Source organism: Narcine bancroftii, chromosome 12 (genome assembly GCF_036971445.1).
Source record: "Narcine bancroftii isolate sNarBan1 chromosome 12, sNarBan1.hap1, whole genome shotgun sequence".
NCBI lineage: Eukaryota > Metazoa > Chordata > Chondrichthyes > Torpediniformes > Narcinidae > Narcine > Narcine bancroftii.
Genome location: NC_091480.1, coordinates 100,214,884 through 100,241,730, shown reverse-complemented (window position 1 = coordinate 100,241,730; position 26,847 = coordinate 100,214,884). Strand labels below are relative to the sequence as shown.

Below are 26,847 nucleotides of genomic sequence, written 5' to 3'. Positions count from 1 at the left end.
AGAACTGATTATCTCTTGAGAGAGCGACAAGAGGATTTTGGATCAGTGGCATTTTAGGCAATATAGATCCTCTTTCACCAATACAGGTATCATAATTTATTCCAAATATTAAGCAAGTGTTTCAATAATGTTTTCTCCTTGTCAGCAATCATCAATTTTGATTCCCACTTGTATAAAAATTCTTCTTAGGTTCCCTCTCTCCTATTTTATTCAATTCTATATTAACCCATGCCGATGATTTTACTTTCAAAGAAAGAAGCCTCTCTTGTGTCGCTCGATAATAATTTCTAAAGTTAGGAAGCTGTAGACTTTCCAGTTCATATCTCCATGTTTACTTTTCCAAAGAAATTTCTTTATATGTTTATTTAATTCTTGAAAAAAATTTAAGGTATTAAGATAGGTAATGATTGAAAAAAATATTGTATTCTTGAAAATATGTTCATCTTTAAACAAGTCACCCTTCCAACTAAAGTTATCGGTAAATTAATCCATTTTTTTAAAAAGTCTTCCTGAATCTTTTTCAGTAATGATAACTAATTCAATTTATACAAGTTCTTCAAATTACTATCCATATGTATACCTAAATATTTAATGCTCTCTTTTGGCCATTTAAACTGAGTGTTGCTTTGACATTGAGTATAGTCTCCTTCCGTTAATGGCATAATTTCACTTTTATCCCAATTTATTTCATAACGCAAAACTTTTCCATATTCTTCCAATTGAGCATATAATCTTCGTAAAGATGGCTCCGCGGGTCAGTCAAATATATTAAAAGTCATGTGCAAATAAACTAATTTCATGTTCCTCCTGGCCCACCCTAAAACCTAAATTTGTAAATCAGACCGAATTGCTTGGGCAAGTGGTTCTATGGCTAAAGTAAATAAAGCTGGGGGTAAAGGACATTCTTGTCTACTTGATCTTGTCAATTAAAATGGTGTAGATACTTGATCATTATTTACTATTTTAGCTTTGGGACTATAATACAACACACTAATCCAATTTTTAAAATTCGATCCAAATCCAAACCTCTCTAACACTTTATAAACAAAAAGTCCTATTCTCATTTATCAAATGCCTTTTCTGCACTGAAACACTCAAATCACCCCATTTTGGGGCTAAATGAATTATACTAAGCAATCTGGCTAAATTTTCTGAGGATATTTTCTTTTTTAACAAAACCTGTCTGATCCATATCTATTAATTTAGGTAACAATTTATTTTCTATTTGCCAAATTTTTTGCAACAGTTTTATAATCCACATTTAATAATGACATAGGTCTATAAGAAGGATTTAAAGGATCTCTATTCTTTTTAGGAATCACAGTCATTATTGCCATTGAGAATGATTCTGGAAGAATACAAGTTTCTGAAGCCTCTTCTAATACTTGCTTAAATATAGGAATTAATAAATCCTTAAATTCTTTATAAAATTCAGATGGAAAACCATCTTCTGGAAATTTATTACTTTGTAAGGAAGCCATAGCTTCCTTAACCTCTATCTAATGGGGCATTAGTTTGTTCTTCCAAACTTAAAATAGGCAATATTATCTGAGATAAATAATGATCTGTTTTACTTTCATTTCCTAAAGACTCCAAAGTGTATAATTTTGAATAAAAATTCTGAAAAGATTCATTTATTTCTTGAGGCTTAAAATGTCCACATTTCTGAAAATATTTGATAATGTACCATTACATATCTCCCTGCAGAGTCTGAAATAATCTTTTGGATTTTAATCAAAAGATTCTTTTTTTAATCAGAATTGCCATCCCTGTTGCTTTAGAGTTAAATGAAAATTACATGTCCTACCCGATCCCTTTTTAATTTCAAATGTTCTTTTTCAGTTAAATGTGTTTCTTGAAGGAAAGCTGCATCATCTCCCAATTTCTTAATATATGTTAATGCTTTATTTCTTTTATCAACCCATTTAACCCACTACCATTAAAATTGACAAACTTAATCACATTACTCATCAACCAAACATTGTCAATCCCCCTCTGTCGCCTCCTCCCACAAATTTCAAAATCCAATAAATATACCATGTACCAGGACACACCCTGTCCAGCAATCAAAAATACAGAAAAATATATATGGTTACATACTTCTACCTATAACAATGTAAAAGGAATCCTCCCGAAAAGTGTTGTCTCATACAACACTAACCCTCAATTTTACGGGTTGTGAATAAGGTCACAAATACACACATATTCCCGCAGCAAGCAACACCTCCCACTCCTCCCACTAACCTCTTGGTATATTTAATATATAAGATTTAATCACTTCATTCGTTAAAATTAATCATTATATTAATTAACCACAATTAAAATATCTTCCCAGAAAACAAAAGGAAGAAAAAAAGAGAATATTTCTTCCATCCCAGCTGTAAAATTGGGATAAAAAGAAAAAATTGTTCATTACATCGTCACAACTGCTCCCAAAACTGCACCTTGAGAAGACCCCGAGCATGTTCTCCCAAAACAAAGATCTTCATGGTCACTGGATATCGAAGAACAAATTTATAACCTTTATCATAAAGAATTTTTTTAACTAGAATAAATTCTTCTCAAAAGATCTTCACTCAAATCAGGGTAGAATAAAATTCTATCCCCTTCCCAGAACAGAGGACCTTGTTGTTCCCTCGCTCCTTTCACAGCAAGACTTAAAATTTTCTCTCTATCTTGATAGCACAAAATGTTTATTAATATAGAATGGGGTTTTTGATTAGGGAGAAGTTTTGGCCTCAGAGTCCTATGGGCTCTCTCAATTTCAATTACATTTTCAAAATTCCCCTCTTCCAAAGCTTTAGGACTCCAACCTTGAAAGAAGCGAACCTCATCTCTGTACCTTCTATTCCTTCTGAGAGGCCTAAATATTGTTTTTTCTACTAAAATTCTCCAAAACATCCTCTATCTGAAAGCTTTTCATTTACCGTAATTAAACCAGGTGTATTTCCTCGTTAGATACCCTGTCTTCAACAAGCTGTACATCATCCTGCACTCTTGCAGTAGTTTCCTCCATTTTCTCCAACTTAATTTTATTTACATCAAATTAGTTTCTGCTTTCATTTCTCTAGTTTCACTCTTCAAAACCTTCAATCCTTCTAATTTCCCCTTTCATTCTGTGCTGCATTATCATTATAACTTCACTTTTAGTCTGTGGAGTAATTTTAATTTTTTCAATTACCTCCTCTTCCTGTATTCTTCCCCAACTTTTCAACAAGCACTTGCTGCTCTCCCAGTAACACTTTAGGCTTGGTTGCACCGCGCGTGCAAGATTTCTCGTTCATGTACGATTCACTTCCTGGTTCCTCACCAATGCCATCTCTTCGTTATAATGGATGAGGGACACCAGCTGAAGTCCCCTCCAAAGAATCACAAGATCGGGAGGCAGCACGAAATCTAGGTCCCTGCTTCATCATTGAGGTAGGTCTCACACCGTTGGGTTCCAGACTCATTGCATTACTTTTTCTTTTTATGGAGGCATTCTAAGAATAAAGAGGTTTAAATGTATTTTTAAAATATTTTTAGAACTTAGAACTTTTTAAACTAATTTTCCAATGGAGTCAGGAGCCTATGTGTTGATCCTACGGCATCACGTGGCATCTCCCAATACAATCTGTTTCAACAGGACAACACCACTGCTGGAAATACAATGTTCCTTTTATTCAGCGAAGAGAGGGTGAAAGGATGAGTGCACCGTTCTGTTCACAGGACTGTTTCCCACTGGTGGTTTAGTGGGGGCTCTCTGCTCTCCACCTTCCTCTCGCTGCCGACCGGGCTGGCAGAAGGGAGGCACATGTCTGAGGGCGCAGTGCTGGCAGAGTGGCCGGGCAGTTTGAGGAAGGAGTGATGAGCCAGTGCACATTGCCTGGTGTTGGTATGCGTTCGTGCGGCATTGGTGCTGCTGACGCTGTTGGTCACGTGCGAGGCCACAACCCCATAAGGCCAACTAATGCCCGTTCGTGTCCGCTGCTTCAAATTCAGCCGTACGTTCCGTCTCAACCAGGTCTTCTTTATCTCTCCCTGAACCTGCAGGGAGCCCAGAACAAAATTTCCAGTTAAAGAGTAGTGATTTCAAATACTGGAAGTATTCAGCGGATCAGATAGTGCCTGTGGAGAAAAAGATTTGGGGAATCAAACCACACTGATGGTGCCAATGTGGAGGGGAAGGCTCAACAATGATGTATCACAATGGGAGTGAAACACAAAAGTCTTCAGACGATTGTAGTAAAAACATGAAATGCTGGAGAAATTCAATATTTCAGCATCCATAGGAGACAAAGATATATTGCCAATGTTTTTGGCTGAGCCCTCCCTCAAGGAATGAACAAAAGACTGGAAATCTCAGAATTCAGACGGTTCCCACTGGGTATGATCAAGGGAGAGGTGAGAATTGATCATGTCTGTGTGAAAGGAGATGGGGAAAAGAGAGACAGAGCTGGGGGAAGGTGATGGGAGAAGTTGGGGGGGTGGGGTTTAAACGAAAGCCAGAGAAGTCGATATTCATGCCATCTGGTTGGAGGGTGCCCAGATAGAAGATGAGGTGATGTTCCTCCAATTTGTGGGTAGTCATGAGACATATTTTTATCAAAATGGGAGAACAGGGTTATGATGTCATCGTGGCAGAGGTCTGATCTCATTCTCATGGGGAAACTGGTGTCAGTTTGAAATGATTTGCTTGATGGGGTCAACATGAAGGAGCAATGTGTTCTGATGTCACTGTGAAAGAGAAACAGGTGAATATAAAGAGGTGACCAAGATGCGATGACCTTGTGGAGGGGTTATGATGATCTTTTATTGGGCAATGATCTACAAAGAGCCAGTGCATTGAGATGTCCTTGGTAAAGAGTGGTGGGGAATGACAAGGTGGTCACGGAAGGGGTAAGGATGTGGTGACCACATTGGAAAGGAATGGATTGGAGAGATGAAGGACACTGATATCATGGTGTGTGAACAACTAATCAGGTTAGAGTGGGATTGTGAAGTTTCCTGGGTTCTGGTGAAGGGTGATCAAGGTAAAGCTGACTCTTTGAAGGGGAAACTGGTTATGATGTCATCAGGACAACAGCAGAAGAGGAGAGGATGTGTCTAGTGGTGGGATCACATAGGTAGCAGAAATTTTGGGGAATAATATGTTGGATACGAAGGTTGGTGGGGTGGTAGGTGAGGACATGGGAAATCGTGTCTTGGAGCAGAAGGGGCCAAGGCAGATGTGTGGGAAATGTATGTGGATGAGGGTTGAGTTGATTGCAGTAAAGGGAAAGCCTCATTTTCTGAAGAAGGTGGACTCACTGGTCTATAATTCCCAGGATCTCCCTATTACCTTTTAAACAAGGGGACCACATTTACCATTCTTCAATCCTCTGGTAGCTTCCCTGTGGCTAGGGAAGATGCAAAGATTATTGCAATTTTTTCCCTCATTTCTTGTAGTAACCTGGGGTATACTTCGTCTGGTCCCAGGGATTTAGCAATCTTAATGTTTTTAAGAATGCCCAACTATTCCTCTTTCTTAATCTCAATATGGTCCAACACACAAGCCTCTTCTACACTGACCAAGGTCCCTCTCCCCAATGATAGTCATTTAGGACCTCTCTGCTCTCAGGCATATGTTGCCTCCTTTATCCTGGTGAGAAGCAGCCCGATCTTTTCACTTTCATCATCCGTCTGTTCTTCATGTAAGTATTAAATTCCTCTGCCCACCTGCCCAACTAATCAAGATCCTGCTGTAGCTGTTGGCAACTGTCTTCACTCTACAATACCAGACAATTCAGTGTCATTTACGAACTTGCTGTTAATACCATGTACGTTTTCATCTGAGTCATTTATATTCATATGACAAACTGCAATGGACCCAGCACTGAACCCTGCGACACAACTCTAGTCACAGACCTCCAGTCCGTAATCAATCTTCCTCCGCATTGCTTCTTGGTCTTTTGGCTAAGATCAAGTGTAAAAATCTTCCACCATCACCCTCTGCTTTCTCCCATGAAGCCAAGTTCCTCTCCATTCTGCTGTCTCACCTTGGATCCCACACAATCTAACCCTTTCCGAACCTTACTGAATGCCTTGGTGAAATCCACATATACGTCTACAGCTCTTCCTCCATCAATAAAACAAGAAATGTGTGAAAGACTGAACATTTTTCAACACATTCACAAAACGTACAGGGGGAGTAGGTTAATTGGCTGGTACAGTCTTATGACCCAAAATAGTCTGTTACAGAGCTGCCCAATTTTTTCAAAATTTCAACAAAATGGCAAAACTAATTTGCTTGGAAGCAGAAATAGAACTAAATAAAGTGGGGAAGAATTAAAAGATTGAAATACTGAACTAATATTTTTATGGGTCAAAAGAAGAAATGACATCGAAGAGCAAGGAAAGAGAAATCAAGTTTGATAAATCCAAAAGAGTACTTTGAGAATGACATTGGCAAATGAATGAAGCATCATGTATGGTATGTCTGAATTTTCAAGAGGTCTGATTACATCCCCTTCAGAAGATTGTAAACATGGTAAAGGAGATATTTTCTGGTTTGAATGAGTGAGGTTTTGAGAGAATATGCAAATGGTCTCAGCCTTTCAGCACAATTCTGTCTCCAGCATGCACTGACATTTTTATAATTTCAGATCATGATTTTGCTTCTGCCATTGACATCCCTTCTGGAATGACTTCACTTAACTCATTGACCCCCTTGATCATTCTGTTCTACCAATCTTTCTGTCAATGCTTTCCAAATTTTCACCGTTCCTTTTTTCTCTCAAAGCATTTCCCCTTTTCTTCATCTTAAAACCTAATCATCTTTTACTTGGTCTTTGACCTGAAATATTAACTTTGTTTCTCTCTGCAGATGCTGTCTGGTCCACTGAGTATTTCCAGAACATTCTGACAAGAATTTCTCATTAAAATGAAACCACGGTCCCTAAATACAGTTAGGGTGTGTTAGTGTCACAACACGCAGCCTGTCACAATTAGTTTCTGACTGGCACTTCAGGAGTGAGGCATCATTCCCTCAGTGAAATGCTCCTGTGCCACAACTTGTGTTCATCGAGCACTTTTCCTGCACTATGTAAGGGATAAAGGAAAGAAGTAGGGAACAGATAATCCTAGACTGGGCATTGTGCAATGAAGCAGGATTAACTAGCCCCCTTGGGAAAGTGTGATCACAACATGATGGATTTTTTTTCATTGGGTGGACAGTGACACTTAATTTGAGACTTGGGAAATTGAAAGAAAGATAAGCCAGCTGATGCAAGGAGTGACTTGGCTGGGATCGCTGGCAAGGTGCACTTGGTGGGAGATAGACAATGACAGGTCTGGAGGAACTTCAAAACTGTATGTCCATGTTTGCCATAAAAATAAATCTGGGAAATTGGGGATAGCATTAACCAAAGAAGGAACATATAAAATGGCAAAGCAAAGCTGAGGACTGGGAGAAATTTGGAATTCAGCAGAGGACAAAATTTCTTATTAGAGTTCGAGGGAACATAATAAAATGGCTGCAAAATATAAAGAGAAAGAGACGAGTTGAAACAAAAGTTAGTCCCTCTCAGTCCGAATCACAGGGAGTCAATACGGGGAACAAGGAAATGGTGTAGCAATGGAATAGATTCTTTGATTCTTATTATGGGTGATACACATAACATTCTGAGAATACCCCAGGTTTGAGGAACCAACGTAGAGGAGGAATTGGCGGAAATTGTTAGCGGCCATGAAATTGTAAGTAAATTGATGGCATTGAAAGTCCATAAATCCCTAGGTCCCAACAGTCTGTCCCAGAGTGCTCAAGGAGGTGGCCTTGGAAATGATGGTGATGGGGAATTATCTTGCGACCTTCTCCACACTGGGCCAGTTCCTAGGATTGGAGGAATATGCTAATATGATGCTACTTTGCACAAAAGAGGGAGAGGGAAACCAGGGAATTATTGTTCTGTTCGCCTGAGTTCAGGGGGAGGGAAAACGCTGGAGTCCATTATGACGGATGTAATTTCCGTGCATTTGGAGACCAATGACGGGGTTCATCCAGGAACGTGTGGACGCATAAAAGGAACTCACACGACACATTTTCTAAAATATTTTGAGGATGTAACCAGTCGAGTGGACAATGGTGAACCAGTTGATGTGGTGTATTTCGACTTTCAAAGGGCTTTTGATAAGAGATTAGTGTGGAAAATTATAGAGCATGTTATGGTCAGTAATGGACTGATGTGGGTGGAAAACTGGTTGGCAGGCAGGAAGCAGAGTGGGAATAAATTGGCTGGCTGGACTACGACCAGTTCAGTGGTGGGACCCCTCCCCATGCTGCCCCCACCACCAAGCATTTACATTGATGATGTAGATAAAGGAATTCAGTCAGTGAAGGTGGGAATGCAAGTATTACAGGCAGTGAAGTTTCTCATCTCAATCCTCACTGGCTTCCCCTTTACCTATAGACCCTTGTTTTGGACCTCCCAGTACCCTTTCCAGTGAGAGGTTTTGAATGTAGAAGTAGGGAGGTCTGACTGCATTTGTATGGGGCCTTACTTAGTGAGACTGTACCTGAAGTAATATGTACAGCTTTGATCTGAGGAAGGACATTCTTGCTATTGGGGTGCACCAGAATGATTTCTGGGGTGACAGGGCTGATGGATAAAGAAAGATTGCACAGACCAGAATTATTCTCACTGGGATTTAGAAGATTTAGGGATGAGTCAAGAGTTTACAGGTAAAGGGGAAGCTATTGAGGATTGAGATGAGGAGAAACCTCACTCAGAGTTGTAAACTTGTAGAACTCTCCTCCACAGAATGTGGTCGAGGCCAGTTCACTGAACACGTTCAAAGAGGAGTTGGATGTAGTCCTATTGGCTAAAGGAATCTAGGGTCTGGAGAGAAAGCAGGAATGGCATTGTGGAGTTTCTCCTGCCCCATTTTCTCTGTGCTTTACATGGTGTAATATCTCAGTCCTTCAGAAAGTGAACACCAAACAAAACCTTGACTCTGAGCCTGAGGATGATATTACATATATTACATCAGGAGATGAGAATGGAGCCTGGACAGAGAAACAAATTCTTGGTGAAGCTCAACACAAGTTCCTCCGTGTAGTCAAAGAGGAGGTGGAGAGGTTGGAATTCTGGAGGAAGGAATTTCAGTGGAGAACTGTGGAAAGGTTAGTTGTACAATGGTGGGGAGATTGCAGACCAGAAGGTTTCAGAACTGGAGGAGGGTACACAAATCAAGGGATGGCACATGAAAACAAAATTACGAGATTTCCAAATCCAGAGCATGAGAGTTCTGGGGTGAAGTTTCTTTTCAGTTGGTCTAGTAGCTTACCTCACCATTGCAGAAGCAGTAGATGAATGCAACAAAAAAGCCCTGTTTGGGGAAAAAGTAAAATTAGTTTCATCTCAGAAACAGAAGATCCAAGAAGAGGTCACTGACCAACACCTGCATTCTCTTCTCTTTCAGGGAACAATTTAGTTTATTCAACTTCCTGTCTCCATGTCACAACTTTTTCTTCATTGAATTGCATATGCAAGGCCAAATCTAAAATATTTATCCACCATGCCTCAAGCTCAGCACTCCAAACTCAATGTACAGAAGGCTTTTCCTCACCTGACTACTGGCAGTCCTTTTGCCAATCACAATACATCTGGTTGTTATCCCCTCCAACTATGCTTTGTTCATCTGCTTCATCCGACTGACACTTCAAGGCCCTCAATGCGTTATCCTCTGATCGCAGCGTCAATGTCTTTGAAGGCCTTTGGGAAACATGGGAGCCTCCTCTCATTGGAGATGGTCATTGCTGGTATTTGGTGAGTGAATGATACCCACCAGCACGTTGCCTGAAATATATCCAGGATGACCTTCTGCTCGGATGGGAGAATGAGGAGTTCACGGATGTGAGCTACGAGGAGGCAGGAAGCTGGGTGATTCAGGAGATGGAAAGCAAAAGCAAGCAGGCAGGTAATGCAGGGCACCCCTGTGGCTGTTCCCCTCAATAATACGTACATCACTGTTGGGGATGGGGGGGGGGGGGAATGACCTACTGAGAGAAAGCTGCAGTGACTGGGTATCTGACTCTGAGCCTGACCCTGTGGCTCAGAGGGAAGGAGGGAGAAAAGGGGAGTGGTAGTAATAGGGGATTTGATCGTAAGAAGAGAAGACAAGATTTGAGGGTGTGAGAGAGATACCCAGATGGTTTGTTATCTCTCAGGTGCCAGGGTAAGGGATGTCTCAGATCAGGTCTATGGCATTCTGAAAAGGGAGGGTAAGCAGTCAGAAGTCAGGGTACATATTGATATCAACGACATAGGTAGTAAAAGGGACGAGGTCCTGAAGAGAGAATACAGGGAGCTGAAAAACAGGACCTCAAGGGCAGTATCAGATTTGTTGCCTGTGCCATGTGCCAGTGAGAGTAAGAACAGGATGATGGGGCAGATGAATGCATGGCTCTATAATTGGTGCAGGGAGCAGGGTTTTGGGTTTCTGGATCATTCTGGGGAATGAACGATATGTTCAAAAAAACAGATACATCTGAACTTGAGGGGACCGATATCCTGGTGGTTTGCTGGAGCTGTTGGGCAGGGTTTCAACTAGTTTGACAGGGATAGGAGTCGGAGTGAGAGGATAGGTGATACACAAGTAGATGCAACTGTGCAGTGATTGAGGAGGGACAGGCAGTTGAGAGGCAAAATTGCAGACATTAATCATTAAACGTGGTACCATGGAGACAAAATTGGGGTAGGTGATGAATACAGGACTGAAGGTCTAATGCACACATAAGAGCAACTGAAACTCGGCAGGTATAAAACATTGTGGGCATCATTGAATCGTGGCTGAAAGAAGATCATAGCTGGGAGCTCATTATCTAAGGATACACAGTGAATCCAAATGTACATAGCATAATTGTCATAAGTTCTCACATCTCCTCTTACTTACCCCTTGAACAGGACTTCACTAAGAAACATCAAGCCACCATAGGGATCTGGGTTGTAGAGGGAATCTAAGATTGTGGGCACATTGAAAGAGGCATCATGGACAGATAGGGTGGTCAAAAAACAGTTGTATAAAATGTTGGTACGGCCCCATTTGGAGTGCATTGTTCAGTTTCGGTCACTGCTGCAAGAAAAATGACAAGCTGGAGAGATTGCAGAGAACATTTACCAGGATGCCCAGAGCCACAGGGAGAGGTTGAGTGGGCTGGGGCTTTATTCCCTAGTGCGCTGGAGGATAAGAGGTGATCTCACTGAGGGATACAAAATCATGAGAGGAATAGATCAGGTAAATGCATAGAGTCTTGCCCAGAGTAGGGGTATCGGTAACCAGAGGACTTAAGGTGAGGGTGGAGAGATTTAATAGGAGCTTGGAGGTAATGTGCTTTTACACAGAGGGTGGTGGATGTATGGAGGAGGTGGTTGAGGCAGGTACCATTGGAAAGTAAGAAAAAATTGGATGGATACATGGAGAGGATGGGTTTGGAAGGTATCAGGTAAGCAGGAAGGACTCATGTTGGTTGGACATTTTGGTCACTGTGGGAAGGTTGGGCTGAGGGGTGATCCTGTCCCTCAGAATCCCCTCCAGTAACCCATCCACTTATCAGACAGTGATTTGCTGGCTTGTCCTTGCAGCCTTGATAAATAAAGGCAAAACATATGCCACCCTCCAATCTTCTGACACCTCACCCGTGTTCACCAGTGACACAAACATCTCTGCTAGGGCTCCAACAGTCTCTTCCCTAGGTTCCTACAATGTCCCGGGATACATTTGTTCAGGTCGTGGGGATTCCTTACGTAAAACAGAGACATCCAGCTCCACCTCCTGTATTGTGCCCTCTCTTCACTACATTGCTATTTACTTCCTTGAGTTCCCAAGCCTTCATGTCTTTCACCATCCTTCCATAGGAGGATATCTTTAAGGGGCCCTTCTCTTTCCCTCATTACTATTTTATCCACATGGTTAACATAATGGTTGACACAATGCCTTTACAGCGCCAGTGACCTGAGGATTATGAAGGTAAATTAGCATAAAATATAAAAACATAGCAAAAAAAATGTATAAATATATAAAACAGAAGAGGGTGGCCAGAGTCAATGTAGGTCCCTTGGAAGATGAGAAAAGAAGATTGATATTGAGTAATGAGGAAATGGCTGAGGCATTGAACAGATATTGTGTCAGTCTTCACAGCGGAAGACACGCCCAGCATGACGAAGGGTGGTGATAGGGATGCGAAGGCCTCAATAAAATAAATGTTACAAAAGAGATAGTGATGAAACTAATGGGACTGAAGTGGACAAATAACCTGGTCCTGATGGGACGCATCCCAGGGTACTGAGGGAAATGGTGGGAATTATACTTGATGCGTTGGTCGTCATTTACCAAAAATCTTTGGATTCTGGGTATATCCCGGCAGATTGGAAGACAGCAAATGTCACGCTACCTTTTAAAAAGGGATGTAGGCAGAAGATGGGTAACTATCGACCAGTTAGCTTAATGTCTGTAGTCGGATAAATGCTTGAAGATGTCATTAAGGTTGAAACAGCGAGACATTTAGAACCAAGGGGTTCCATCAGCCAGATGCAACATGGATTCAGAAAGAGCAGGTTGTTTGAAAAACTTGCTGGAGTTCTTTGAGGAAATAATGCGTGCGGTAGATGGAGGGGAACAGGTTGATGTTGTATATTTGGATTTCAAGAATGAGTTTGATAAGGTGCCACACAAGAGACTTATCAATAAGATCTAGATGAATGGAGTCGGGAAAGTATATTGGCATGGATTGAGGATTGGTTAACTGACAGGAGGCAGAGAGTCAGGATAAATGGGTGTTTTTCTGATTGGCAGACAGTGGGAAGTTGGGGGGCTGCAGGGGTGGGTGCTGGGCCCACAGCTGTTCATCATTTACACTGATGATGTGGAAGAGGTTTGAATGTAGTGGAGCCAAGTTTGCAGATGATACTAAACTGAGTGGAAAAAACAAATTGTACAGTAGATGTGAAGAGGCTGCAGAAGGATATAGTTAAGTTAGGTGAATGGGAAAAGGTCTGGCAGATAGAGTACAACATGCAAGGTCATCCACTTTGGTGGAAAAAGTAGAAGAACAGATTATTATTTAAATAGGGAAAGACTGCAGCATGCTGTCATGCAGAAGGACTTGGGAGGGCTTGTGCATGAATCACATAAAGTTGGGTTGCAGGTACAACAGGTTATGAAGAAGGGAAATGGAATATTGGCCTTCATCACTAGAGGAATTGAATTCAAGATCTGGGAGGTCATGTTGCAACTGTACTGGTGTGGCTGCACCTGGAGAACTGTGCGCAGTTCTGGCCTCCATACTTGAGGAAGGATATTCTGGCCTTGAGGTTCACCAGGTTGATCCTGGAGATGAGGGGGTTGACCTACGAGGAGAGACTAAATCACCTGGGATTATACTCATTTGAATTCAGAAGAATGAGAGGAGATCTTATAGAAACATATAAAATATGAAAAGAATAGATAAGGTAGAGCAAGAAAATTTTCACTGGTAGGTGAGTCCAGAACCAGGGGACACAACCTCATTATTCAGGGGAGTAGATTTAAGATGGAAATGAGGAAAAACTTTTTCCCAGAGAGTGGAATTCTCTGCCCAGGGAAGCAGTTGAGGCTACTTCATTAAACACATTTAAGGTTCAGTTAGATTTTTACATCAAAAAGGAATTAAGGGATATGGGGAAAAGGCAGGGAGGTGGAGTTGAGTCAATGATCAGATCAGCCTTGATCTTACTGTGGCAGAGCAGGCTCGATGGACGGATGGCCGACTCCTGCTCCTATTTCTTATGTTCAATGCTCATGGCAACTCTTAGATCGCCTTACGGCTGACAAAAAATGAAGTTAATCATGTATTCTACATTTTTATGTATTAATACATGACAATAAAAGGAACCTTGATATTCTAGTCCTGTCAAAATTAATGCTAACATTGTATTTGTCTTCCTTACAGATGATTCAAGTTAACCTTAGGGAATCCTGAACAAAGACTTTCAAGTTCCTTTGGACCTCCAGTTTCTAAATTCTGAGAATATTCAGTCTTTATTCCTTCTCCCAAAGTGTGTGACCTTATACTACCCTAAGCTGTATTCCATGGCCTTTTTTACCTATTCTCCCAACCTGTCCAAATCCCCATGCTTCCTCCACCTCTCTTTGTAATATCCACAAACTTGGTCACAAAGCCAATCAATCCTGTTATCTAAACACTGACCCCTATGAAACGCCACCAGTCACCGGCAGCCAGGAGATGCACCCTTTATTCCCACTCTGTCTTCTGCCCATCAGCCAATCTTTCAGCTTCCCAAGCACCTTCTTCTCTGTATCAGTGACTCCACTCACGTCTTTTCCCTATTCGAATTTATGGTATGTCATTGGTGTCATCCACAGTGAGGACTGATGCAAAATATCTATTCAGTTCATTCGTCATTTCTTTGTTCCCCATTCCCACTTCTCCAGGGTCATTTTCCACTCTTGCCTCTCTTTATATATCTGAAAATACTTTTGGTGCCCTCTTTTATATTATTGGCTAGCTTACCTTCATATTTCATCTTTTCTAAAAGTTATCCAATCCTCTGGTTTCCCACTTATTTTTGTAATACCGCATGTCCTCTCTCTTGCTTTTCTGCTGTCTTCGACTTCCCTCGTTGGCCTCACCTTCCCTTCAAAATGTTTCTTCTCTTTCAGATGAAATGATCCTGCATCTTTCCAATCATTCCCAGAAGCTCCTGCTATTGCTGCTTCCCCATCTTCCCTGCTAGGGTCCTCTTCCAATGTCATTGGCCATATCCTCTCATACCTCTGTAGTTACCTTTACTCAACTGTAACACCGACGTGTCAAATTTCAGCTTCTATTATTATGTGATCACTGCCTCCTAAAGATTCCTTAACCTTAAGCTCCCAAATCCGGCTCATTGCACAGCACTGTCCAGAATTGCCTTTTCCCTTGGGGGCTCATTCACAAGGTCAGCGAGTTTTGGAAAATCAACAAATGTGTTCACTATCTTGCCAATAAATTCTTTTAATGATCTCGAGTTTATTGTCATACACATTGTACCATGTACCGATGATCCAAAATTCTTACCTGCTGCAGCCGAACAGGTACTTTGTTTAAAAAATACTGCAAAAACAACAAAAAGACTACAATATACTTACAGTAATTGAATTAAAATTAGTAAATAAATAGAAAAAGGGCCAATCTTCCGTGTGGCACCTTCTCATGGTCTCCCTGATGTAGACTACATTAGCTATACTGCCCCATTGACAAATCTTGTCCCATTCCTGAAAAACTCAATCCAATTAACCAGACAGGATTGTCACTTAATTGTGAGTCCATTTCAGAGTGAAATTGTTTGTGTCTTTGTATGAGCATGTGTGTTTGGCCATTCAAATACGTATCTAAGAATGTGTGTTGAGTGTGAGTGTCAGTATTGGCCAGTATCTGGATATTTCTGTGTGAATACGTGAGTATCAGTATATCACTATGTGTGTGTGTACGTGTACGTGTCTCTATGTCTGTGTGTGTGGAAGACAACCCTACCTGAGAGGAGTTGAAGAGCATCTCGTAATGCATCTGGATCTGCCAAAGGGTCCCAGACACATCAGTGTACGGCATGGCCATGAACACCACGTAATGGACGCCAAACAGTGGCATAAGGACAAGGGTCGACTTCAACAGCTTTCTGTGGGAAAGGCACAGCAGAGTCAATGTCAGGATGATCACGGGTGGCAGAGTGGGGAGTACAGGCATTAACATCACTCCCTGATAAAGACCAGGTGATAGTCAATGTTCAGGGATGGCATCGGTACCCACTAATGATCATGGCCTTTGTCAAAATGACCAGTTACTGGTGCTCAGCCAATGGTCATTGGCCTTGATCAATGGTCTTTTACCATCACAGGTATGATGGGCGGAATGGCCTTTCACTGCTGTATGACCTTTACTCAACCCAGGACTGATGGGCAGAAGACTGCTTGACCATGGCTCACCTGTATTGATGCCGAGGGCGCAGCTTTCCTGCATTTGTCTCCCACAGCTTTGAAGCCAAAACACGGACAATGTTCACAAAGAGGAAGAAGTTCACCTGAAGAAAGCAGCAACGGTTATAGTTCCACAGTTCCCTGGACCATGGCTCTGGACTGGTGTTGGTAAAACTCCCAGGACCAGAAATCAAAAGCTCCCAGCAGTCAGACCCATGCATGTAACAACAGCTATAGATCTATGTCCCATTCCCAATAGGAGACTACACCAGATTCCTATCCCAGCAGGAGTTGGCACCAGTGGATGTCAATCCCATCCCAGTAGGAATCAGTCCTCATTGTGTCCTATTCCAGCCTACAATCAGGACCAATAGATCCTCCCAGTGAAGCTCGGGAGAAGACGCTGTGGGGCTTACAAGGATGGGAGTACCCGTTAGCTGCTGACGGTCACTACACTGGGTGGAGTTGTTGTGCTCCTGCCAGATGATGCTCTGATTTGGCATTGGCTGCCCACATGGACCCATCACTCACCACAATGGCAGCAAGAATAGGAACTTGGTAAATCCACTTCACATTTCCAGCACTCAGGTCCCAGCACCTGACAGGAGGAAAAGCGGAGAGAATATTCCAGATGGTCAGGCAGTAGCTTCAACAGACACCAATGTCCAGCTGACACGGATCCAGCTGTTCCCCACAACTCTTTGTACAGCTGTGTCTGCATAGCAAGATCCCACAAACAGCCAGCTGATCATACCCAGTTGTTAATCAGGATGGGGCCAAGGTACCATGAGGGCATATGTCCCTACCGTCCCAATCGATTCACTCTTCTTTGGATGTGGAATGGTGGGTACAGAAGGACTGAGGGACCTCAGTCCTTCAGCCAATCGTCAATGGCAGAAAGTTCTGGAAGTCAACATAGAGACAGAGCAGTAAAACAAGCCCGTAGCCCAATCTTCCGGTTTATGTAGGTCAGCACATCATCATGGGCTGAAGGGCCTGGACTGTTCTGAAATGTTTTACATTCATGAATTATCCATACTCCATTAGCCAGAGAACTTTACAGCATGGAAACGGGCCCTTTGGCCCATCTTCTCCATGCCAACCAACGTGTCTTCCTACGTTAGTCCCATTTGCCCCTTATCCCTATTTCTGTAAATGTTTAAGTGTCTCGGAAACTTAGTGAATGCCCCTGTTGTGTCTGACAGCTCATTCTCAATACCCTCTGTGAATTCTGTCCACCCACCACCCTCTGGGTAAAATGTATCTCAGTAAGGATCTGAGGCTATGATGTTCTCAACAACTCCTTCAGAGTTCCAGTGACTTCCTCACTTGCCTCCCATTGACATCTCCAGAAATAGAGAGTGCAGTTTAATGCATGTCTAGGAGCTGGTGCAGGAGGGAGGGCTTCTGATATTGAGCTCTCTTCCAGGGCAGGAGAGATGGGTTACACTAAAACTGGAGGAGAACGACTCTCCTCATGGGAGGGTGCACTGGTGCTGCTCAAGAGGGTTCCAACTAGGGTGCTGGGAATTGGGAAGCAGGACAGTGAGTAAAGGATCTGAGGGGATGGAAGATTTTGGGCCAAGCCCACCTGAGAGAAAGGACTCCTTACAGACAGCGTGGGAATCGAACCCCAGTCTTGGTGCTGTAACAGCATCGCACTACCTGCTACACCAACTGTGCCACCCCTAATCCCAAGGCATGTTATACTTGTATTAAAAGCAAGAGGATGCTGAGGGAGAGGATAGGACCCCTTGATGACCAAAGAGGGATGTTATGCCTGGAGACAGAAGAAGTAAGTAGGGGATGACGTGGACGATGATGGAGAATATAAAACGGTGGTTGCTCCTGTGCTGGGGCATTCTGAGATCAAGAAAAGGTGGTGTTGGGTCTTTGATGGGCTAAATCTCCAGTTACAGAAGATCACTGAGACGTTGATGAAGATCAATACAGGCAGTGTCAGAGGACTGGAGAGTGGCAAATGCAGTACCTTTGTTCATGAAGGGAATATAGCCCATTGAACCTCACATCAGTGGTGGGGAAACTTGCAGAAGATACTTAGGGATAGGATTTTGGTGCATTTGGAAAGGGGTGGTTAGATTAGGGGCAATCAGCCTGGCTTTGTGAGGGGCAGGTCAGGTCTTACCAACTTGATTGAGTTTTTTGAGGTGACGTGGGTTTGATGAGAGGATGGGATACTCACAGTAGGGTGCTCTAGAAAGTTAGATCACGTGGGATCCAAGGGGAGACAGCAGAATGAAAAGAAAATGGTTTCATGGTGGAAAGCAGAGGATGATGGTGGAAGCCGGGAACCCCGCCACTGGATCACCAGGCCCCACCCACTGAGTCACCAAGTCCTGCCCACCAGGTCATTCTGGCCCTCTGCCCACTGGGATCCCCACCAACCAGGTTACTGCCCCTGCCCACCACTCCAGGCCCCGCCCACTAGCCCCTGACCAGCACTGATGAGCTGCTTTAGCTGTAGGACTGTGCCATGTGTCCTGACTAGCTCAGCCCTTGGGGGGGGGGGGGGGGCACAGGGATACGTACTGTGTGTCTGCCAGCGATGCTCTGGTGCTTCCCCATGTAGCCACCACCAGCGCCGGGATCCCTAAACAAGAAGACAAATAAATGCCTGAGGATCAGGTTTCCACGTTCCAGCCCCACACTCACCTCTCTGTTCCTAAACGTGCCCTGTCAGTCTCCAACAGGCTCATCTTGCCCTTGTGAGACACAGTGCATATCCCCCTCTCCCCACCCTCCTTCCCTGCTCACCAGGTATATCCACACCTTGGCAACTCCTCCAGGGCTGGAGGCCTCTCATCATGACCCTCCCTCTAACCAGTGCCTCCCTTTGCAGTGGATGTAGTCCCTTGAATTCTTCTGTGACCCTGTATTTGGGAACCACACCCTCACGTCCACGAGCCTGTTGACTGCTTGATCAGAGAAAAACAATCCTTACCCCAGCCAATCAGCGTCAACGCCCAGAGATACCTCTTGTCAGACAGGAAAGCCATGAACATGAGGCTGTGGAGGTAAAGGCCCTCCACTAGGATCCAGTAGTGATTGGTAGCGAGAAAGTACAGGAACAAGGTCACCACCACCTTACATCCAGCCTGGGAGGGAGAACAGTTACAAGATAAGGACCTGCCCAGACCCGGGGACACCAGACCATTCCCCACCAAGCCCCAAAAACAGTGGCTGCAAAGCCAGATCTTCAGGCCACTTGCACCCCCCAACTGTATCTGGAACCCACCCCCATGCCATCCCCACCTGTACCTGCAACCAACCTCCATCTTGTCTTCACCTGTGCCTGAAACTTGTCCCCATCCCTGCCTGAAACCAACCCCCACCCTTTCTCCACGCCACCCCTGCCTCAATCGAATCACTCTCCCCTGCCCGAACAGCCTGGCACCATGGCATGGACTTCTCCTCCACAAGGTAAGGCAGCCAAGTCCTCCCTTATTTTCCAGTGCTGTTCATAGAGACAGACCCTCAGTCAGTCCATGATACATGTCCGGATCCTCTCGATGGGATGTAAAGCCCTCAGAGGCCTCCAGCTTTCTAATAGGAGTGTACTGCCTGTGTACTCACAAACTGCTTGTCCCTGAGGAGAGGTGAGGCATCACCCACTAAATCTTCAACACGTAGCTCTGGCCCATCCACTGCCGAGTCAGAGTAGACGACAGAGTCCTTGACGAAGATGCTGACAGCTCGGCACATGAAGGAGGTGAAGAGGTGCATGTGGATGTAATTTCTGGTGCAGTGCAGGCGCCTGACGTGGGATGGGAAGTGACAGGATCAGATGGCCATGCCACAGTAACCACCACCCCTTCCCTCCCCTCCCACTGCCCTTATCTATCGGAACCTGCTCCCAGTGCAGTGAACCCTCATGAGGGGAGTGAGCCAGGGGAACATCTTGGTGAGCGAAACAAGGATTGGAGGTAGCAGCCCCTGAGGTCACTGTGGACAGGCTGTATGAGAGCAGAGGCAGGGACAGTCGGGCACTATCTTGAGGGCGACTATGAGGGATTGGGTGAGTGTTGAGATTTATTATTAATACAAGGATGGGGAGTGATCAGCTGAGCTTTATTTTTCTCTTTCCTGGTCGAAGGGACGTGGTCAATTTAAACTGATACCCTCTGTCTGCACATTGTCCACATAACTCCATTCCTCAATGGCTCACTTGTTATCTAAATGACTTTGAATTATTGTCAATGCATCTCCATCCATTCCCCCGGCAGCCCATTGCCGGCATTCACCTTCTCTGCCTGGTCAATCTCCATGCCTTCCCACCCAAGTCTCGGTGTAAATGCCCTATGAATGCATAGAACATAGAAAACTACAGCCAGTACAGGGCCTTCAGCCCTCGATGTTGTGCCAGCCCATATAGTCCTACCAAAAAAAGTACTAAACCCACCCTACTCTGAACCCTCTATTTTTCCTCCATCCAATGTGCCTAAGAGTCTCTTAAATGTCCCTAATGTTTCAGCCTCCACCACAGCAAGGTATTCCAGGCACCCACAACTCTGTGTAAAAAATAATCTACCCCTGATGTCTCTCCTAAACCTCCCTCCTTTTACTTTGTACACATGTCCTCTGGCGTTTGCTATTCCTACCCTGGGAAAAAGGCACTGGCTGTCCACCTATCTACACCTCTCATAATCTTGTAGACCTCTATTAAGTCTCCTCTCATCCTTCTATGCTCCAAATAAGATTTATTTTCCAATCCAGGCAACATACTGATACATATCCTCTGCGCCCTCTCAAAACTCCAAGTGTGGTCTCACAGGAGATTCCCTCTCTACTCTAACTCAATCGCCCTATTAATGAAGCCCTACATCACATTGGCCTTCTTAACTATCCTATCAACCTGTGTGGCGACCTTGAGAGATGTATGGATTTGAACCCCAAGGTCCCTCTGTTCACCACACTCCTAAGTAACCCTATACTCTGGTTTGTCCTTCCAAAATGCATCAGCTCCCACTTATCCAGATTGAACTGTGTCTGCCACTTCTCCACCCAACTCTGGATCCTGTCTATACAGTATCCTTTTGTCACCCACAAAGCCTTCAGCACTGTCCACAACTCCTCCAACCTTCAATGAGTGATGGTATCATCTCCAACACCTCCTCTGGCAGTTACCCAGATACCACCTACTCCCTGTGTAACCACTTGCCTCTCCTGTGCCCTGGGAAACTCCCCGCCTCTTCTTCCTTACCCTGCCGATGATGCTTCAGGGAAGATAGTGAATGCTGTTCCTTCATTTAGGAAAGGTGTCAGGGCAAAGCCATGGAGCTGCAGGTGGTTGAGAGGATATGGAGAATTGTGTGCAATGCTGGCCCCTCTTTACAGGAAGGAGTTCGAAGTGAGGATGAAGGTTTGTGAGAAGGGGTGAGAGGAAGGGATGAATGGCCTCAGACCATGAGTGGGTTTCTGAGCTGATCAAGAGCTCACGCATCTCCCCAGATACATGGGGTTTGACATGGTTCCACAGCTGAGGAAGAGAATGATGTGACCCATCTACCCCCTTCCCACATACTGACTCGGGTGTGAGGCAGTGACCCACCCATCCCCTCCCCACATACTGACTCGGGTGTGAGGCAGTGACCCACTCCCCACATACTGACTCAGGTGTGGGGCAGTGACCCACCCATCCCCTCCCCACATACTGACTCGGGTGAGGGGCAGTGACCCATCCCCTTCCCACATACTGACTCGGGTTGCTCACTTGAAGCAGCTGAGTATGGCGACGGCAGCCAGCAGCGAGGCCAGTGAGATGGAATAGCCCACCGTGTACATCAGGTTCAGGCGCTCAAACACTTCCTGAGGAGAGGACAGGGAAATGGTCCAACATCTAGTTCTGCAGCATCACATGACAGTGGGGAGACCCAGAACCTCCCGCCTTAGCATCACCCCCAGCCTGACAGGGGTTCCCACACACACAGATCCTATCCAGGAGCAGTGTGATGTGGGTTCATTCCAACCCCAGCCATGATAACCTATTCCCCACCCCCACACTCCTGCCACAATGACCCAAGGGTTCACCAGTGACTGGGGTTTAGTTAGTACCTCCTTGTAGAGAGTTGTCCGTTGTGGGTTGAGGGGTTCAGAAGTAGTCCATCACTGGTCAAGGGGGTCGGGAATTGTCCGGGAGTTGTCCATCATGGGTTGAGGGGGTCGGGTGTTGTCTGTCACAGGTCGAGGAGGTTGTGAGTTGTCTGATGTGGGTTGAGGGGGTTGGGAGTTGTTTGTTGCTGGTCGAGGGGGTTGGCAGTTATCCGTCACGGGTCAAAGGGGTCGGGATTTGTCTGTCACTGGTCGAGGGGGTTGGGAGTTGTCCAACGCGGGTTGAGGGGGTCAGAAGTTGTCCGTTGCAGGTTGAGAGGGTCAGAAGTTCTCCATCACGGGTCGAGGGGGTCAGGAGTTGTCTGTTGCTGGTCGAGGGGTAGGGAGTTATCCGTCGCAGGTTGTGAGGGTCGCGAGTTGTCCGTCACTGGTCGAGGGGAGGGCCGCGATTTGTGATGGGAGGGTTGAGAATTTTCCACCTCACGGTCGGGGGGGTGGTCAGGAGTTGTGCTCCTAATGATCGGGAGGTGAGGTTGGGAGTTGCCCTGCTCTGGTCAGTCAGAGGGGGGAGTTCTCCACCTTCTGGTGCCACAGGCTACCCCTCAGGAACTGAGTGCACTCGGTGTAGTTTGCCCAGGTTCTGTTCATGCTTGGCACCAGCTCCCAATCACCATGGCGACTGCACCGGCGATATGCACGTCCTGCCAAAGAGAGACGTCAGTATTACTGCAGAGGCTACACAATGCACAAGTCGGCACTCACACAGACTGTGCTCAGAGCAAGAGAGTGAGCAGGGTAGTGTACAAGTATGCTCAAGAGCAAGCACAGAGTGTGATCGAGTATGTACAGATCTAGAACAGATCTTAGGGTGAGTAAAGGGTTTGTGATGAGTTGGTAAGGATTATACACAGACTGAGCACAGAGTGAGTGTAAATGAGTGAGAGAACTGATGTGAAACATGAAAGTGAGCTGAATGAGAATGTCAGTGTGACAAGTGTGATCTGGTGTGAGTGTGATCACTAGAAGCAGGAAGGAAGTTACCAGCCTGGGCATTGCAAGTGTGGCAATGATGTGAGCACAGTTGGAATAAATCAAAGTATCGAGTGCACGAGTTGGGATGTTATGTTGAAATTGTATAAGACATTGGAGAGGCCAAATGTGGAGCATTGTGTGCAGTTCTAACTTCAAGAAGGGTATCAGTAAGATTGAAAGAGTGCAGAGAAGATTGCCAAGGATGTTGCCCAGACTTCAGGGACTGAGTTATGGGGCAAGGTTAAACAGATTAGGTCTTTATTCCCTGGATCATAGAAGAATGAGGGGAGATTTGATAGAGGTATATTTAAAATTATGAGGGGAATAAACAGAGTAAATCTATGTTGGCTTTTTCCACTGAGGGCAGGTAAGATACAAACCAGAGGACATGGGTTAAGGGTGAAAGGGGAAACATTGAAAGGGAACATTCACAGAGAGTGGTGGGAGTGTGGAACAAACTGCCAGTGAATGTGGGCTCAATTTTAACATTTATGAAGAATTCGGGCAGTTTCATGGATGGGAAGGGTATGGAAGGCTACAGACTAGATGCAGGTCAGTGGGACTGGGCAGAAAACTGGATCAGCACAGACTAGAAGGGCCTGTTCCTGTGCATAATGTTCAGTGGTACTATGGTGTGAGTATATCGCTGTGAGGTTGGTGAGATCACGACCAGTGTGAGCAAGTCCACTGGTGAACATTGAGAGTGTAGTGTGAGCACTGTGTGCTTCAGTGTGAGAATGGCCAACATGTACGTGTTGTTACCCTCTGTGGGAGAGTGCACGCGTGTCCATTGTGAGGCAGAGAGGCTGTGACTGGTCACCTTTGTGGTTGAAGTCATGGATGTACTGAGGGCAGGAGACGGCGACGCTATGGTTGGCTGTGGCCCAGGGCCAACACACGATGCCATCCCACTCAGACTGGCAGGCAGCTCCTGCAGAAACATAGCAGGGAAAATCAGAGATCCCCGATGCACACAATGAGGGTTACACCTGGAAAAAAAACAGGGCACTGGGGTGGTGAAGAGGTGATTGGCCATGTCCAGTGTGAGGAGAGAGGGGGCGAGACAGAGTGGACAAAGTCACGGGAGAATAGATCGGGTGGACTCTTCCACCGCAGTAAAGCTATCAAAATATCTGTGCCAGCATAGGTGGCGTGGTTAGCACAACGCTGTTACAGTGCCAGTGAGCTGGGTTTGAATCCGGGAATGTCTGTATACATTCTCCCCATACACCTTGCCTTTTTAACTGCTTCCTGTGCCCATGTACCTGCTTTCAGTGACTGTTGAACACAGGCATCCAGTGCACTCCATTCATCCATGTTCCCAAACCATCACCAACCTCTACCCTTCATTTCTTCCCACAGTCTGGACAACTTCACATTTATTCCTGTTGAACACCACCCGCCACATCTTTGCCCATGCACTCAACTTATTGGAATCACTTTGAAGCCTGTGTCTCATCTTCAGAATTTCCAACCTCACACAGTTTCACATCATGAGTCGTGTGGGAAGGGCAGCATAGTTAGCATTGGGTTTAGTGCCACATTCTTACAGCGCTGGTGACCAGGGTTCGAATCAGGCACTGTCTGCAAGGAGTTTGTACATTTTCCCCATTTACCCCTCCCCCCCTCCAAAATGCACGGGGTTAATTGGTCACGAGGGAATAAGGAAGGACTGTATCTGAGAAATATTCTACGTGGTTCCCTCACCCAAATCATTGCCTGATGTTGTCAATAGGTAGAGAACAGCCCAGATCCCTGGGACTCCACAAATCTCCCACTGCCTGTCAAACATTTATTCCTTCTGTTTCTGTCCATGAGTCATGTCTCTGTGTCTGCCAGGATCTAATCCCAATCTAACACACTTTCATTTTGCCCACTAACCTCTGTATTGGGACTTCACAAGCCTGGTGAACGTTCAAGTAGGCCTGTTTCTGCCATCTCAGGGATGAACTTATCTGCTCACGTTTGAAGACTAGACTACCAGGTGGCAGGAGAGCATTCCTATCACTGACATCTCTGCGGAATGGTCGCTAGGGCTTTTGTAGATTGTTGGGTTCATCTTCCAGTGTTCTGGTCACTATAACAATGGATCGAGGGTCTCAGTTCGAGTCGGCGTTGTTCCGAGCCTTCACTGATCTTCTGGGTAATACCCATATTCGCACTACAGCTTACCAACATCCTCATTGAGCGTTTCCGTCGACAAATTAAACCAGCATTGACAACATATTGTGATGCATCATCTTAGCTGCTGTTAAAGCTGATCTTGGATGTTCAGCTGCAGAGCTAGTTATATGGCTCTATGTCTGTGGTTCTCAGCCTTTCTCTTTCCACGTACCACTTTAAGTATTCCCTATGCCATTGGTGATCTGTGATTAATAATGGATTGCTTAAGGGGACGTGTGGATGGAAAGAAAAAGGTTGAAAACCACTGTTTTAATCGTACCAAATTGGCTTGTTATGTGCAGGGTTTCATATTTCTAAAGGAAATGGGCCAATGACAATTTTTCTCAAGCAAAATATTTCAGTAACAATTGGGTCTGGAGCAGTGATTCTCAACCTTCCCTTCCCACTCACATCCCACATTAAACAATCCCTTACTAATCACAGAGCACCGATGGCAGAGGGAATACTTATAGTAGGATGTGAGTGGGAAGAAGGTGGTTGAGAACCACTGCTCTGTGTTAACCTTCCCAGGCGAGTTTGTGAACCTGTGTCCAGGCACAATATTCTATGATCCGGCTAGTTATATTGATCACCTTTGAGAAAACATGAGATTAATGCGGCAGGCATTACCTGCGGTGTATGTGCTGAATGATTTACAGAACCGAACTCGTGTTCCTTCAGAGTGATGATGTTCATAAAACATTTCAGCCCGTTTACGACAGTCCTTTTCAGGTCTCACAAGACCACCTGAAGACTTTTGTGATCAACAGGAATGGAAAAGCTGACATGGTTTCCATTGACAGTTGAAGTCGGTGTATATCGACGGTCCATGTCTGCATCAGAATAAAGTCAGAGGACCAGCTGCACCATTACCAGTCGGACCATGCATTGCCTGTCTTGCACTGTTAGCCCTCCGCATCATCCCACAGTGGGACAGTTCCAATCAGTCCCCTCTTTGCATGGCTCGGAGGCTGGGGGTGGGGGGTTGCTGTTGTGGTCATGTACTTAACTTTGTCGGGAGTGGTGCCAGCCACCGCTGATGATGTAAACAATGTGACTCACAGGGGTAACAGTGCTCATGTGCAGGTGCGTTAAACTTCAGTATATGGGTGATGGATCTCTGATGCGGGAGGAGGAAAGAGGGTGTCAGGATCACCCATGTGGCAGTGAGCCAATGAGAAGGTGAGGAGTTTCGCTGGGTGGTGTTTGGGGAGTTGCGGTGAATAATAAAAAGAAAGTTGACTTCACGGTGTGCTCGAGGAAAGGAGTGAGTGTATTCTTTGTAAGCTATGGTAAATCAGTCCTGTTATAGACCCTTTTCATTGGTCATCTTATGTTTCTATTGGTTACATCAGAATCAGGATTTATTGTCATGAACAAGTCATAAAATTTAGTGTTTTGCAGGAGCATCATGGTACAAATGTTCAATTATAACCATCTTACAACATTACTGTAAAAATAACAGTGCACGAAAAGTAGGGCAGTGTCTTTAGTTCATTGATCATTCAGGAATCTGCTGGAAGCGGTGAAGAAGCTGTCCTTGTGCTGCTGAGTGCTTGTCTTTAGGCTGATGGTAGCAGAATGAAGAGGGCATAGCCTGGGTGGTGGGGGTCT

The 26,847-nt window shown here is 44.8% G+C and overlaps 2 protein-coding genes across 8 annotated transcripts in view; one reads left to right on the top strand and one right to left on the bottom strand.

Moving 5' to 3' along the window:
• Positions 1–26,847, top strand: part of ddx42 (DEAD (Asp-Glu-Ala-Asp) box helicase 42) — a 124,797-nt gene that overhangs the window by 66,530 nt on the left and 31,420 nt on the right. Inside the window, exon 19 of one of the 2 annotated variants that reach the window (XM_069905235.1) lies at positions 13,946–15,023. The exons of the other annotated variant lie outside the window; for it this stretch is intronic. Coding sequence (XP_069761336.1) covers positions 13,946–13,975 — 30 coding nt within the window. The 3' untranslated portion in view covers positions 13,976–15,023. Of the gene's footprint in view, positions 1–13,945; positions 15,024–26,847 lie in introns of those variants that run through there. 2 annotated transcript variants of the gene reach the window in all.
• On the bottom strand, positions 3,640–26,237 carry LOC138746791 (parathyroid hormone/parathyroid hormone-related peptide receptor-like). 6 transcript variants are annotated; one of them, XM_069905238.1, is made up of 13 exons: positions 25,864–26,237; positions 23,891–24,001; positions 22,618–22,739; positions 21,701–21,795; positions 19,564–19,744; positions 18,932–19,085; positions 18,520–18,580; positions 16,501–16,567; positions 15,979–16,073; positions 15,530–15,671; positions 15,074–15,109; positions 9,304–9,345; positions 3,640–4,026 (listed from the first exon to the last, which is right to left on the bottom strand). In XM_069905238.1, exons 1-13 carry the CDS (start codon positions 25,934–25,936, stop codon positions 3,703–3,705), a joined length of 1,503 nt encoding a protein of 500 aa, XP_069761339.1. In that variant the 5' UTR covers positions 25,937–26,237; the 3' UTR covers positions 3,640–3,702. The 6 variants fall into 6 exon arrangements, with proteins under 6 accessions (XP_069761339.1, XP_069761344.1, XP_069761340.1 ...); XM_069905243.1 differs by lacking the exon at positions 25,864–26,237 and adding an exon at positions 24,952–25,217; XM_069905239.1 differs by lacking the exon at positions 15,074–15,109.